The 14,726-nt window shown below is 42.8% G+C and overlaps 2 protein-coding genes across 3 annotated transcripts in view; one reads left to right on the forward strand and one right to left on the reverse strand.

The window, feature by feature from the left end:
- The first annotated feature begins 1,511 nt into the window (after positions 1-1,511).
- On the forward strand, positions 1,512-13,460 carry copg2 (COPI coat complex subunit gamma 2). The gene is made up of 23 exons (XM_060890111.1): positions 1,512-1,644; positions 3,141-3,193; positions 4,230-4,310; positions 4,634-4,705; positions 4,806-4,885; positions 5,030-5,105; positions 5,528-5,620; positions 5,704-5,790; positions 6,147-6,304; positions 6,486-6,619; positions 6,813-6,880; positions 8,616-8,804; positions 8,911-9,006; positions 9,184-9,427; positions 10,467-10,542; positions 10,693-10,796; positions 10,911-11,036; positions 11,128-11,196; positions 11,686-11,997; positions 12,123-12,220; positions 12,312-12,450; positions 12,860-12,958; positions 13,044-13,460. Exons 1-23 carry the CDS (start codon positions 1,608-1,610, stop codon positions 13,172-13,174), a joined length of 2,622 nt encoding a protein of 873 aa, XP_060746094.1. The 5' UTR covers positions 1,512-1,607; the 3' UTR covers positions 13,175-13,460.
- Positions 13,461-13,465: 5 nt separating this feature from the next.
- The window catches only part of mest (mesoderm specific transcript), a 12,749-nt gene continuing 11,488 nt past the window's right edge, over positions 13,466-14,726 (reverse strand). For both annotated transcript variants that reach the window (XM_060890116.1, XM_060890114.1), the window contains one exon: positions 13,466-14,726. This exon is cut by the window's right edge and continues 667 nt beyond it. The gene's annotated coding sequence lies outside the window, so the exon portion shown is untranslated.

The raw sequence follows: 14,726 nt of genomic DNA on the forward strand, positions 1-14,726 counted from the left end.
AGTTTCATACTCAGAAAGTAACTCGTAACTGTCGGAAGGCTTGTATATACACATGAATCATTCTTTTAATTATTTACAGTTTTTTTTTTTAATGTGTAATGTCCCAAGTCAGAGGTGAGGCGAGGCGAGATAAAGCAAGGCAATGATGGTGAGGAAAAATCTCCCTGAGACTCAAAGGGAACTTCACTCTCATCTGGGTGAACAAATCATTTCCCTTCTATAACTGTGTATACGGTACTGTGTAACTATTCTAGTTATTAAATTAAGTCTATTTTGTTAAAGTAATCAACTGGTCACTGGTCATTGACGGAGTCTCGAGAACAAAACTGCTCAGCTGCAGTGTAGGATGTAGGAATGTAATGTAAGATACTACAGAGAGAGAGAGAAGAGAAGAAAAGAGGAGAGAAGAGGAAAAGAGAAGAGAACTAAAGAGGAGAGAAGATGAGAGGAGAGAAGAGAAGTGAAGAAAATAGAAGAGAAGAGAAGTGAAGAGGAGAGAACTAAAGAGGAGAGGAGAGAAGATGAGAGAAGAGGAGAGAAGAGGAAGGAAGAGGAGAGAAGAGAAGAGAATAGGAGAGGAGAGAAGAGAAGAGAGGAGCAAGATGAGATGAGGTGTTTAGTTTAGTATAATTACTGTGTCTGTAAATAAACTTATAAATCTTGAATCTGTCCCGTACACACACATCCATAACCATCTAGTTTGGTGCAGCAACAAAACAGGACAGGAACAGACTGCAATGCACAGTAAAAACAGCGGAAATAATAACTGGTGCCCCCCTGCCCACCCCCCAGGACTTGTACTGTATGACACAAGAACCAGAAACCGGGCAGGAAAAATCGCTACTGACCCTTCGCACCCTGGACACAACCTCTTTCAGCTCCTCCCTTCTCTCAGGTGCTACAGAACTTTGCTTACTAAAACTGCCAGACACAGGAACAGTTTCTTTCCCCAGACAATCAACCTGATCAACAACTCACCATAATTGTATTCACTGCTTCTTATCATAAGTACTGCATTATCAGGACTGTCAGTCATCATCATCATCTCTCACATCACGTCAGCACAATATTGTTATTCGCACTCCTACACTTTATGTACATAACTGATCAGTCATATTCTATATTCATATTTAATACTCGTTCTGTCTATATTGTGTCTCATCGTCTGCATTGTCTTGTATAGTTTGTATAGTATAGTGTTATTTATGTCTGTACTTTTGAGAGTCAAGATTAACACCTAGCTTATTCCATATATGTGCGTCAACGTTTTTATCATAGAAACCATAGCATTAGTTCAGAACGACCGCATTAATATTTACACGTGATCATTAAAACTAATTCTCCAGTCAGAACTAAGAAATCTACGCTGTACTATAATGCAAAAAATATCCAGTTTAGTGTTAGGTGAGTATTTTTTTTTCTGATTTTTTCTGCTTTATTATTGAAAAATAATAAACTTTTATTCTAACGGGACTTTTATTTTGAAAGTCGACCCTGCAGGCCGCCATTTTGAACCTCAGAGTGCCATCACATCAGCAGCTGACGTGGAGCTGAGACTCGGATGTGTATCTCAGACCTCACGCTTATAATCCGCAACATTCCTTAAAATGATAAAGAAATTTGACAAGAAAGACGAGGAGGCGGGTAAGAATTCATTTTCCGTTTGTTTTATTCGCTTAATTTCGTGCTGTGGATCGAAACAAACGTTAATTTCTGTGCTAGATCTTAGATTAGCTTAGCATAGCTTAGCTTAGCTTAGCTTCTCCATTGGAAATGCATTGCTAGCTTAGCTGCTAGCTGTTAGCTAACAAGTTTATTAACTGTAAAACACCTGCTTCAAGTTGTTAATATTAAATATATTAATCCTTTTTGTGCTTTTAATATAACGGAATGATGAAATAAAATGTTTTGTAAGTCTTCATCTTGTGTTTCTGTAGCTGTCATAAATACAACTGCTTAATTTTATTAATTCATTTTCTTTAATCTGTCTTAGAGTATGTATATATATATATATATGCAATTCAATGCAAGTTTTTTTCTGTCTCTTTTTACAATTGACATTGTCTCAAAGCAGCTTTACAGAACATAAACAGAACAATTTTATTATAAAGAATAATATAAAGATTAATAGAATACAAAATTCAAGATTAATATTAGATATATTTAAATGTGTTTGTATTTATTCCCAATGAGCAAGTCTGAGGTGACTCGGGTGACTGTGGGGAGGGAAAACTCCTTTAGTTGGTAAAGGAAGAAACCTTGAGAGGAACCAGACACAAAGGGGAACCTCATCCTCATCTGGGTGACACCGGAGGGTGTGATTATAAATATACAGTCTGAAAAATGTTGTATTGATGAGGATGTTGTTGTCCTCAAAGACCACGTGGAGTTGGTGTCTCCGCTTTAGTATAGCAGAGTCTAACTGGAGCTGGTAGATCTCTAGATGTCTCAGGATCCTCACAGAGTCAGCCTCATCTCAGCGGAGGTCCAAAATCTTATTGGAACTGGTACAATCTCTGGATGGCTCGGGATGGGTAGAAAGAGAGAAGCAGTGGAGAGGGATTTTATATATATATATATAATATTTTCCACCCAGAGCACATACTTATTTGTCACAGACATGCAGTGAAATGCTTTTTTGCATCTGTCTGGTATATAAGCATAAAAAAAGGATTGCAATTTAGGATAAAAAAAACAAACCAAAAGGAGATAGATAAATAAAAAAGTATAAACTATATAAAATATGAAAATATATGTGGAACAACAATGTATATACATAAATATACATATACATAAATGTGTATGGTTTTTAAAGATTGTCCTTAAAGTGTCCAGGTGCAGTATGGTGTGTAAATAGTGCATAAAGTGGCACTGTGCTGTGCAATTCCAGAGTTAAAGTGACAGTGCAAAAAAGGTGTGCATAAAAACAGTGAAAATAGAGAGCGAGGTCTAGTGCTAGATCCTGGGTGTTTCCTGATTTAGACTCCTTGGGTGTTTGTAATTGCATTTAACGATCCAACCTGTCTGTAATGTATGCAGTGACTCTGTGTTCATTGCATTTAAATAAACCGACTCTACAAAATCTCTACTTAATAAACTCAAATACTAAAACTCCTTTTGTGTCTCGTGTTTGTCGACAGGAAGCGGCTCCAACCCTTTCCAGCATCTGGAGAAGAGCGCCGTCCTTCAGGAGGTGATCCATCCCATCTCTAAAGTCACACCCAACACTTTCACATCGGATTTAATATTTTATATAAAACACAGAAATCCGATACGATAGTGTATGACGGGGCGATCGGACATTTTAACGGGTTTTATTATTTTGGTTAATATGACGGAGGTGTGGATATTTGAGGTGTTGGTTTGGTGTCTTTCCAGTGTTTGGACTTTAGGCTTTAAGTTGTATTGCCTTTTTTTAATAGTTGAGTTTGGGTTTGTAAGCTGTTGGATTTGGTGTTTGGGTTGTTGTTCGAAGTCTCTCTTGAGTTTGAGTTGCTGGATCAGGTTTTTGTGTTGAATCTGTTTTGTTGTGTTTTTTTTTTTTTTTAGGATTTTTTTTTTTTAAACTACTGGTTAGTGTTTGGTGTTTTTCAGTGTTTGGACTTGTTGACTTGTCAATGTGAGTTGTGGACTTCAGGTTTTTAAGTCATTGGATTAGTTTGGTGTCTGTCAGTCTTTAGAGTTTTGAGTTTTATTGCCTTTAGTGTTTGTTGTTTAACTTGTTGGATTTTCTCTTGTTGGATTTAGTTGTTTTTTGACTTAGTATTTGTAGTTTGGTTTGTTGAACTTAGTTTTTTTTATGTTTGAGTTTTTGACTTGTTGGGTTTAGTGTTCAGTGTTTGGATTGTTGGATTAGTCGTTTGGTGTTAGTTTAATGTTTGTGATTTGGGATTTTGATCAGTTTGATCAGATCTTTAAGTTGTATTGTTTGACTGTTTGACTTCAGCGAGTTGACTCCAGGTTTGAGAGTTACTGTCTAGATGTTTGAGGTGTTTTGGATCTTCTCGTACCGCCTTAATCGGTACAATGTAGGACTGGACGTACGTCCACGTTGATATATAATGATATATAATATAGTTTGATGATGTAAATGTTAGTGTTCTTCTGACTGACACTTCCTAACACACATCCTAGTCACATCCTGACAGCCATCAAACTGAGCAACACAAGCCTGCATGGAGTCACTCAGGGCTCGGATATTGGTGTCTGATCAGTTTTTTTCTTTGAAGGCTCGCATCTTCAATGAGACGCCCATCAACCCACGGAGATGCCTCCACATCCTGACAAAAATCATCTACCTGCTCAACCAGGTCACTACTTTACTCCTCACACCGGCAGCTGTATTATTAATCTTCTTCACTTCTGTTCTCTGTTCTCCTTACCTCGAGATTAATGTGCCATGATTCTCTCTCCCCCTCTCCCTTCGTCCCTCCCTCTCCCTCCCTTTCTCCCTCCCTTTCTCCCTCTCCCCCTCGCCCTCTCCCTCTACCCCTCACTCACCCTCACTCCCTCTCCCTCCCTCTCTCCCTCCCTCTCACCCTCTCCCCCCCCCTCACCCTCTCTCCCTCCCTCACCCTCTCTCCCTCTCTCTCTCCCTCCCTCCCTCCCTCCCCCTCTCTCTTTCTCTCTCTAGGGTGAACACTTTGGAACCACAGAGGCTACTGAGGCCTTCTTTGCCATGACCAGGCTCTTCCAGTCGAATGATGTAAACATCTCCGCATTTTAAACACGCCATTAATTTTTCACTCATGCTTTATAATAATTTATAATAATAATCAATACGTTTTTTTCTTTTGTCATTGTAGCAAACACTGCGAAGGATGTGCTACTTAACCATCAAGGAGATGGCAAACATCTCGGAAGACGTCATCATTGTTACCAGCAGGTAAGATGGTTTATCACTCGCTCACACCATGTGTATTCAATACTGAGGGCTTTATGCTCATCTGTCTCTGTGTGTGTGTGTGTCTGTGTGTGTCTGTGTCTGTGTGTGTGTGTGTGTGTGTGTGTGTGTGTGTGTGTGTTTCAGTCTGACCAAAGACATGACTGGTAAAGAGGACGTGTACCGGGGTCCTGCCATCAGAGCCCTCTGCAGGATCACTGACGTGAGTGCAATGACCTTAACGTCTCACACACCATTCACTCTAGTCTTTATATATATATATATAATATTCATAATATTCATTAGTTTATCTGCTTATGTGTTATTAGTAATTAGTACTAGTTATTAGTAGTTATTAGTAAAAGTAACTTATTCATGTTTATTTAAATGTTTATATTCTGCTTTTTTATTTCTACTTTTTAATCTACATTTTATTTCTGCTTTTTTTCAACGAATCATGTTGAAATGATAAATGAATCTTTTAATGAGGTGAATTGTGAAGTGGCAGCATCTTGATGGCAGCATCTTGATGGCAGCATCTTGATGCTGAAACAAACCAAAGCGAGTTTTCTACATGAGGAATAAAGCAGGTTTTGATGGTCCGCTGCTGTCGTCCTGACTCTCTGTACTTGCTCTGTCCTGTAGACCACCATGCTGCAGGCCATCGAGCGATACATGAAGCAGGCCATCGTGGACAAAGTGCCCAGTGTGTCCAGCTCCGCTCTCGTCTCCTCTCTGGTAAGAGCTCCTGATTATGGTGGACTCTAGTAGCTTTCCTGTGAGTTACTCTGTGTTCACTGCAGTCGTGTGTTTACTTTCAGCACATGGTGAAGATGAGCTATGACGTAGTAAAGCGTTGGGTTAATGAGGCTCAGGAAGCAGCGTCCAGTGATAACATCATGGTGCAGGTTTGTGTAACACTGTATAATACTTCTTCTACCCTCGCTGTGTGTGTGAGTGTGTGAGTGTGTGAGTGTGTGGGCGGGAGTGTGTGGGCGGGAGTGTGTGGGCGGGAGTGTGTGGGCGGGAGTGTGTGGGCGGGAGTGTGTGGGCGGGAGTGTGTGGGCGGGAGTGTGTGGGCGGGAGTGTGTGGGCGGGAGTGTGTCTGTGAGCGAGTGTGTCTGTGAGCGAGTGTGTCTGTGAGCGAGTGTGTCTGTGAGCGAGTGTGTCTGTGAGCGAGTGTGTCTGTGAGTGAGTGTGTCTGTGTCTGTGAGTGAGTGTGTCTGTGTGTGTGTGTATCATGATGTTCCTGTTTTATTTTCAGTACCACGCCCTGGGTTTGCTTTATCACCTGAGGAAGAACGACCGTCTCGCTGTCACCAAGATGCTCAATAAGTTCACCAAGTCGGGCCTGAAGTCTCCCTTTGCCTACTGCATGCTGATCCGCATCGCCAGCAAGCTGCTGGAGGAGACTGACGGAGGGTAGGTGATGTTTTCACTCTGAATGTTAAGCTTCACCGTGGTCAAGCTTGCATACGGTTCAGTGCAGAAGTTTGTGCACCCTGGGTCTGCGTTTTAAAAAACTTTTTTACGTAGCTGGGGAGACAGAGGATGTATTTCTGTCACTATTTGAGCTTCTTCACACCTCTGTGTTCTCACACAGACACGACAGCCCGCTGTTTGACTTCATCGAGAGCTGTTTGAGGAATAAGCACGAGATGGTGGTGTATGAAGCGGCTTCGGCCATCGTACACATGCCCAACTGCACCGCCAGAGAGCTCGCCCCTGCTGTGTCTGGTCAGTGTCTGATTTTATTGTCTTCTGTATCTTTTTGTGCATCTCTGCGTGTGTGTGAGAGCGTGTGAGAGCGTGTGAGAGCGTGTGAGAGCGTGTGAGAGCGTGTGAGAGCGTGTGAGAGCGTGTGAGAGCGTGTGAGAGCGTGTGAGTGAGAGATTTACTGATGTACATGTGGGTGGCTTTTCCTTCTTAGTGCTCCAGCTCTTCTGCAGTTCACCAAAAGCAGCACTACGTTACGCAGCCGTGAGGACCCTCAATAAAGTGAGTGTTACTCACCTTTTGTGTGATGATGATGATGATGATGATGATCATCCGTTCTCATGACATCATGATTTCAGCTCATATTATATTCCATTATTAATATAGAACAACCTTCGTTTCACGGCACTTACTTTTTTATTTAATTATTTTTAATAGTGTTAAACCCACAAATGGCAAAACACCCAGAACTTTTCCTGCTATACAAATTATTCATGAGATTAAACAGCTGAAATAATATTTAGTATAAAAAGGTGAGTGAAGGTGAGACAACTGAACTATTTGCACAAATTCATTATTTATTTAGATTTTTACTTTTTCTGATGGGAATTTTTAATGACCTCTAGTGGACAACATAAGTATAACTTTACTATAACATTGTAAATGTTAATTATGAGGCCGAATTTTATTTCTAATAATATACTGTTTTTAAGCTTATTGGTTGAATTATATTTTATTGTTTAACACAATGGAGGCTTTAGGTTTTTATATGTTTGTTTTTTTTGCCCTACAGTTCACTTCAGTGTTGTATCACCTTTCACACATCAAAGCAAACTTTTTCCCCTCTGACCGAACAGTCCTTCAGGTTCTATACTGTAGAAGTTGGTCTACAGAAAAGCAAACGTTATAAAGCTAATAGACTTTAAAGGTGGGGTGCACAATGTTTTGAAGTCTACAAACAAAACAAACGTGTAGCCAATGAGCATAAAGGGGTGTGTCTTGTTAATATGCGGCGGAGAGTGTTCAGTGCGCATGTCTGACATTAGCATAAAGGGGCGTGTCTTGTCAATATGTGGCGGAGGGTGTGTTCAGTGCGCATGTCTGACATTAGGATAAAGGGGCGTGTCTTGTCAATATGCGGTGGAGAGAGTGTTCAGTGCACGTCTGACATTAGGATAAAGGGGCGTGTCTTGTCAATATGCGGTGGAGAGAGTGTTCAGTGCACGTCTGACATTAGCATAAAGGGGCGTGTCTTGTCAATATGCGGTGGAGGGAGTGTTCAGTGCGCATGTCTGACATTAGCCACTGCCGTTACCTCTGCCTCAGGTTCTAGGTGTTGAACGTCGTCTTCTGCGTGAAACGGAGCTAAACCTTTCACGGTACAACACACAGTACTACAAAAACACATTTGTATTACCACAGTATTACTCATTGTGTTCATTTACTGATAAAAATATCCCCTCGGTCAGCTGCCCCAACAGGTTCAGCCATAATAGTTGCCTGGGTTACGTATGTATGTGTGGGGCGGAGCTATAAAACAGGGGTGACACCCATTTGGGTTAGGGGTGTGTTTGTTTTGGTGATTTCAAATGTTAACATTGGCTTTTAAACATCATGCACCTCACCTTTAATGCCTTTACACTCAGCATGTAAGACGTTTTATCGTCCAGTACATGTCGGTATCAGAGCTCGTGTTCGCTTCTTATAAACTGTCTGAGAAGCTTCACTCCTTAGTGAGCTAATGTATCACCCGAGACAGAGTATCTGATTGGTCGATAGCTGATTTTTATAAATAAGATACAAGAGCTTTATTTTCCTGCACGATTTCATGTTAAAAAACGCTGAACGAGTAACAGGTATTCATTTGAATACGACGTGACTGGTTTATTTTGGCTGCACCCAGCGTTGCCATAGCATTAATTAAACATGGCTGTGTAAATCATCTAAGACACACACACACACACAGAGCACCCTGTCCTGTTTTTATGCTCACTGTCACTCTCTCCATGTCCACCAGGTGGCGATGAAGCACCCGTCTGCGGTGACCGCTTGTAACCTGGACCTGGAGAACCTGATCACTGACTCGAACCGCAGCATCGCTACACTGGCCATCACCACGCTGCTGAAGACGGGCAGCGAGAGCAGCGTGGACCGGCTCATGAAACAGATCTCCTCCTTTGTCTCGGAGATCTCTGACGAATTTAAGGTCCAGAACTTGTGGAATCGTACACGTACATCAGTGTGTGTCGTCTTAATGTGGTGTTTAATACATACGTGCGTGTGTGTGTGTGTGTGTTTGGTTGGTTTTACAGGTGGTGGTGGTTCAAGCTATCAGTGCCCTGTGTCAGAAGTACCCTAGAAAACACAGTGTGATGATGAACTTCCTGTCTAACATGCTCAGAGATGATGTAAGTTACACAGAGGATTATGACCATCTTATTGCCCTCAAAGCAGTTGAGTTACCTGTATTTATCGGTGTATCTTTGAGAAGTCGGTAAATCTTCTCTGAAGATCTGCTGAAGGAGGTGTTTGTTCTGTACTGAGCTCTCTTTGACGTTACGTGTTCACGCGTCTGTTTCTTGCAGGGCGGCTTCGAGTACAAACGCGCTATCGTGGACTGCATCATCAGCATCATCGAGGAGAATCCCGAGAGTAAGGAGACGGGACTGGCTCACCTGTGCGAGTTTATCGAGGACTGCGAGCACACGGTTCTGGCCACCAAGATCCTGCACCTGCTGGGGAAAGAAGGCCCTCGCACCCCTTCGCCTTCCAAATACATCCGCTTCATATTTAACCGCGTGGTGTTGGAGAGCGAGGCGGTCCGTGCAGGTGAGGCTTCCAAAAACGAACATCGGCGTCATTGATAATAGCGTCACGGCAACCTTAACAGAGTAAACAAGGTACGACGGGGTAAAATAAATAACTCGGTGTGTTCCACAACAATATAAGCTCATGGACCGACTACAAGGCTGAGAGACTCTGGGTTAAGATTTTCTGCTTTTTTTGGGGATGAAATTCAAGAAAACTGAGCAACAAAGTGTTAAAAAGAAAAGAGAGAAAGAAAACTACTTCAGTAGGAGAGAAGACAGGGTGGTGCTTTTATAGGAAATAAATCAACCCACTATGTGAAGTTACTGATACTGCGATGTGTAACATAACATGACAACAAAGTTCTATTTAATGCTGTGGAACGTCCAGAACCAGTTAGTTCCTGTTCTGATGCAAAATAGAAAGTTCCAGATTTTACCCCTGACTGTTACAAAGCATTAACACTGGAGACACTCTCTCTCTCTTTCTCTCTCACTTGCTCGCTCTCTCTCTCTCTCTCTTGCTCTCTTTCTCTCACTTGCTCTCTTTCTCTCTCTTTCTCTCTCTCTCACTTGCTCTCTTTCTCTCAGTTGCTCTTTCTCTCTCGCTCTCTTTCTCTCACTTGCTCGCTCTCTCTCACTTGCTCTCGCTCTTTTTCTCACTTGCTCTCTTTCTCTCTTGCTCTCACTTGCTCTCTTGCTCTCACTTGCTCTCTTTCTCACTTGCTCTCTTTCTCTCTCTCTCGCTCTCTTTCTCTCACTTGCTCTCGCTCTCTTTCTCTCTTGCTCTCGCTCTTTCTCTCACTTGCTCTCTTTCTCTCACTTGCTCTCTTTCTCTCTTGCTCTCACTTGCTCTCTTTCTCTCTCTCTCACTTGCTCTCGCTCTCTTTCTCTCGCTCTTTCTCTCACTTGCTCTCTTTCTCTCTCTCTCTCTCTGTCTCGCTCTCTGTTTGTCCCTCTCTCTTTCTCTGTTTGTCCCTCTCTCTTTCTGTTTGTCTCTCTCTTTCTCTTCTTCTTAAATCAGTTCTTTATAATAAGGTTTTCTCTTTCCTGCTGTAAAGCTGCTGTGAGCGCTCTGGCTAAGTTTGGAGCACAGAATGATGACCTGCTGCCCAGCGTGCTGGTCCTGATGCAGAGGTACAGTGCATAAGGATAATTTACACACCTCAATTAGTACATTTTCAGTTAATCTTTTTAATGCATATACTGTATGTCTATAATTAACAGTACTTATAGTGGCGGTGTGTGTGTGTGCAGTAACTGAGTTTGTGTTACGTGTGTGTGTAGGTGCATGATGGACAGTGATGATGAAGTGAGGGACAGAGCCACATTCTACATGAATGTCCTGCAGCAGAAACAGAAGGCTCTAAACGCCGCTTACATCTTTAACGGTACGACTCGAGACGTTTCATCCGAACCACAGGCTTCTCTATATATAGGCATGAATGTAAATGACAGGTTTTTATTTACAACGTTATAATAATAAGGTTGGTGTTTGCGCTCAGGTTTGTCTGTGTCCGTTCCTGGCCTGGAGAAGTCGCTCCATCAGTACACGCTGGAGCCTTCAGAGAAGCCGTTCGACATAAAGACGGTTCCTCTGGCGACAGCACCGATCACAGAGCAGAAGACGGGTGAGCTTCTGTTCCTCCGTTCTTCGGTCTCCTTACGCTGGGTATCTGCTACATGTGTTTACAATTACAATTCTTTTTAATCCTTTGTCAGAAATCGCACCAGTGGCTACGAGTAAAGCTCCTGAAAAACTGGCACCTTCACGTCAGGACATTTACCAAGGTAATCAGACACGTGATCGTTAATACGTTAGCTAACCTCGGTCACGTCTTTATTCACAGCTGAAAAGCACAAGGACGTTATGTGCATTAATACACAATGTCAAAATAAAAGTGAGTGCTCGAGCCTCGTGTCTGTGAACTAAGCTGTTAAACAAGTAAATCAATACAAAATGACACGTGTAGTTTAAATCATTTACATTTGTGGCACTGAACAGATGTCTTTATCCAGTGACACGTTTAACTTATTTACATCTCTGAGCAGGAGAGGGTTAAAGGCTGGGGGTGTTTTCCTTTAGGTCCTTTCAGCAGGAATCAATTAAATATATATATATAAAATTGGGGTCCGTTTGGGAATGAAAATCTGATCACATGGATGTTTAATCTGCTGTTCCCTTGTATCAACCTCTCTCTCCCTCTCTCTCTCTCTGTGTCTCTCTCTCTCTCCGTGTCTCTCTCTCTGTCTCTCTCTGTGTGTCTCTCTCTCTCTCAGAGCAACTCTCGTCCATACCCGAGTTCCAGGGCCTTGGTCCACTGTTCAAGTCATCAGAGCCGGTGCAGCTGACGGAGGCTGAGACCGAGTACGTGGTTCGCTGCATCAAGCACACGTTCGCCGGTCACATGGTGTTCCAGTTTGATTGCACCAACACACTGAACGATCAGCTCCTGCAGCGCGTCATGGTGCAGATGGAGCCATCCGAAGCTTACGAAGTGGTGCAACACATCCCGGCTGCCAGCCTGCATTACAACCAGCCTGGTTCCTGCTACACACTCGTCCGCCTGCCAGACGACGACCCTACAGCAGGTGACCTTACAGTCACTCCCGTGTCACGATCCAGCTGTTTACTTCACGACAGTTTCTGTTTGGTGACTTCTGTCAAGCTTTCTATGGTTCCTGTGATGAAATACAGTGTGTGTTGTGTTCCTCAGTGTCCTGCACGTTCAGCTGTACACTGAAATATCTGGTGCGTGACTGCGATCCAAACACCGGCGAGCCTGATGACGACGGTTACGATGACGAATATGTGGTAAGTTCCACAGTCGTGTGAAACGCTTTACGCTTTATTTAACGTCCGTGATCCTTTGAGATTCCCGACTCTCTCCGTCTCATGCTGTTAGTTAGAGGATCTCGAGGTGACCGTAGCCGACCACATCCAGAAAGTCCTGAAGCCGAATTTCGGTGCTGCGTGGGAGGAAGTCGGAGCTGACTTTGAGAAGGAGGAGACGTTTGCTTTGGCTTCAGTCAGGACTCTGGAAGGTAAAACCTCGTGGACGTGGGTCACGTTAATGGCTCAGTGACGTGGCTTCCACACAAAATCCATCCCCTGCTTTCACACGTGGCCTTTTTCCCCCCCTCTGATACTATATGAATGCTGTAACCATAGCAATACGTTTGTCCTAACGATTAACTCTTATACTCTCTAGATCAGATTTATTATTATAATCCGATCAGCTCATAACAGACCACTAACAATCTCTTGGCGTCCACACTGTAACCATAGCAACCATCTCCATCACCATAGCTGGTGTTGGTCTAGCATGTTCTCTAGATTAGCTTTATTTATTATAATCGGTAACATCTAGCGAATCTCCTCATATTATATCACTAACAAGGTTCATAGAAAACCAAACACCACTGAGACTCTATTTCGTACGTGATTCCACAGAAGCCGTCAACAACATCATCAGCTTCCTGGGCATGCAGCCGTGCGAACGTTCAGACAAAGTGCCCGAAAACAAGAACTCTCACGTGCTCTTCCTCGCAGGTATGATTTAAATCACGTCTCCGCTTTAATCCAGAGCATCCAAATCTAACGCTAAAGACTAATCAGTGTGTGTGTGTCTGTGCAGGTGTGTTCCGGGGCGGCTACGACGTGTTGGTGCGCGCGCGTCTCGCCCTCGCCGACGGAGTCACCATGCAGGTGACGGTACGAAGCTCGGACGAGAACGTCGTCGACGTCATCCTCGCCTCAGTGGGTTAAGAGAAAGCCTGGTGATGAGCTCACATGCCAATCAAACTCACTCCACGCTGTACCAGTTCATATACATGACACATTTATCTCTCTCTCTCTCTCTCTTTCTGACTCTCTTGTTTATCGCGAAGTGAAACAAAACGTAATTAAGTAAACAAAATAAACTGGAGGTTACGTCGCGTTAGCCGAGTGTGTGTTAATTTAAATCGTCTGTTCTTCAGTCTGTCACAACGTTATTAGGCAACGATCTTACAGCCAAAATAATTTACAGTGATTAATAAATGAGAAACAAACACACTGTTTTACTTCTGCTCATTAAAAAAAGGTTTTTCTTTATTGATTCGTGACGAGTTCACGTCCCAAAATCTTCACTATTTTAATCATCTTAAGCTGGTGGTGATTCAGGAGGTTTTCCTTCCTGTTTGTTATTAAACATGTTGAATATTTCACTTAAAGGCTCTAAGACTCACTCACTGTGGCTCTCCAGGACGAGCTCTGATCTTACACAAGCTTCTCTTCGTAAAGGACAACGTTTAATGAACGATTCCTTTAAAGCTCTTTGTAATGTTCTAAATTTTAGCCTCTTTAGGTTCACTCTTATGTAGCAGGCAACAGATAATACAGATTCCTTTCAATGTCCTTCTAGCAGATTGATGTTTCCTCACCGTGTGCTAAAAACATCGGCAGCATAAAGTCACAGTATCTATCGCTAGCTTATAGAACTCTGAGTACAGAGCATGACATCAGTTAAGGGCCTTTTTACACCTGGTCACTTCATGCGTTTTCTGTGATCAGATAGCTATCCGATGGTAAAAAGACCAGGTCTAAATGCCCTCCGAAACGTTTTCGAGACGGATATAAATCCGATGGTACAAACCACTTCAGGAGGTGGTCTGGGACGTGTTTCAGATGAAACTGGACAGGTGTAAATGAATGTGGTTGTTCAAGCCACATACGTCAGCGCTATACTCCTCCCAAACAGAAGTACGTCACTCGCAGGTGACTCACGAGTCGTGCATCGCGCCAGAAACAAATAACATGGACGACACGCAGGGTTGGAGCACTCGCGAAACACGTCCAACAAAAGTTTTGTAAAACATATAGAAAAGTATATCGTCGCTGTCGGGCGGAAACCTCGTGTGTCCAAATTTGGTCAATTTCATATTTTTTCACATATCGATGCTATTGGTCAGTCCCCACGTGGGTCTGTTATTTTTACAAGTTATTAACCAATCTAAAGTCTTGAAAATAGCTTGAGCGCAAATCTCATAACTCCATTGGACACTTCAACTGTCCACCTCTTCCTCACTCCGCGGGAGAGCTTCACGGCATATTTCTCCTCAAGAAGAGTCGCAACGAATCAACACGTCTTCTGAGGTAAATGTCTTCAAAACACTGGGCTCAAAGAAAAAAAATCTTGACCCCCCGCTAGTTCTGGTGCTCGTCTGAGGACAGGAATTTAGCACAAGACAATCCACTGCAACGCGGACTAAACCCTGTGCACTGCAGATAAGGTACGGCGTTTTTTTAATTTCCTGAAAAATAACGGTTTTGGAGATAC

This window comes from Tachysurus vachellii, chromosome 16 (genome assembly GCF_030014155.1).
Source record: "Tachysurus vachellii isolate PV-2020 chromosome 16, HZAU_Pvac_v1, whole genome shotgun sequence".
In the NCBI taxonomy this organism is placed as follows: Eukaryota; Metazoa; Chordata; class Actinopteri; order Siluriformes; family Bagridae; genus Tachysurus; species Tachysurus vachellii.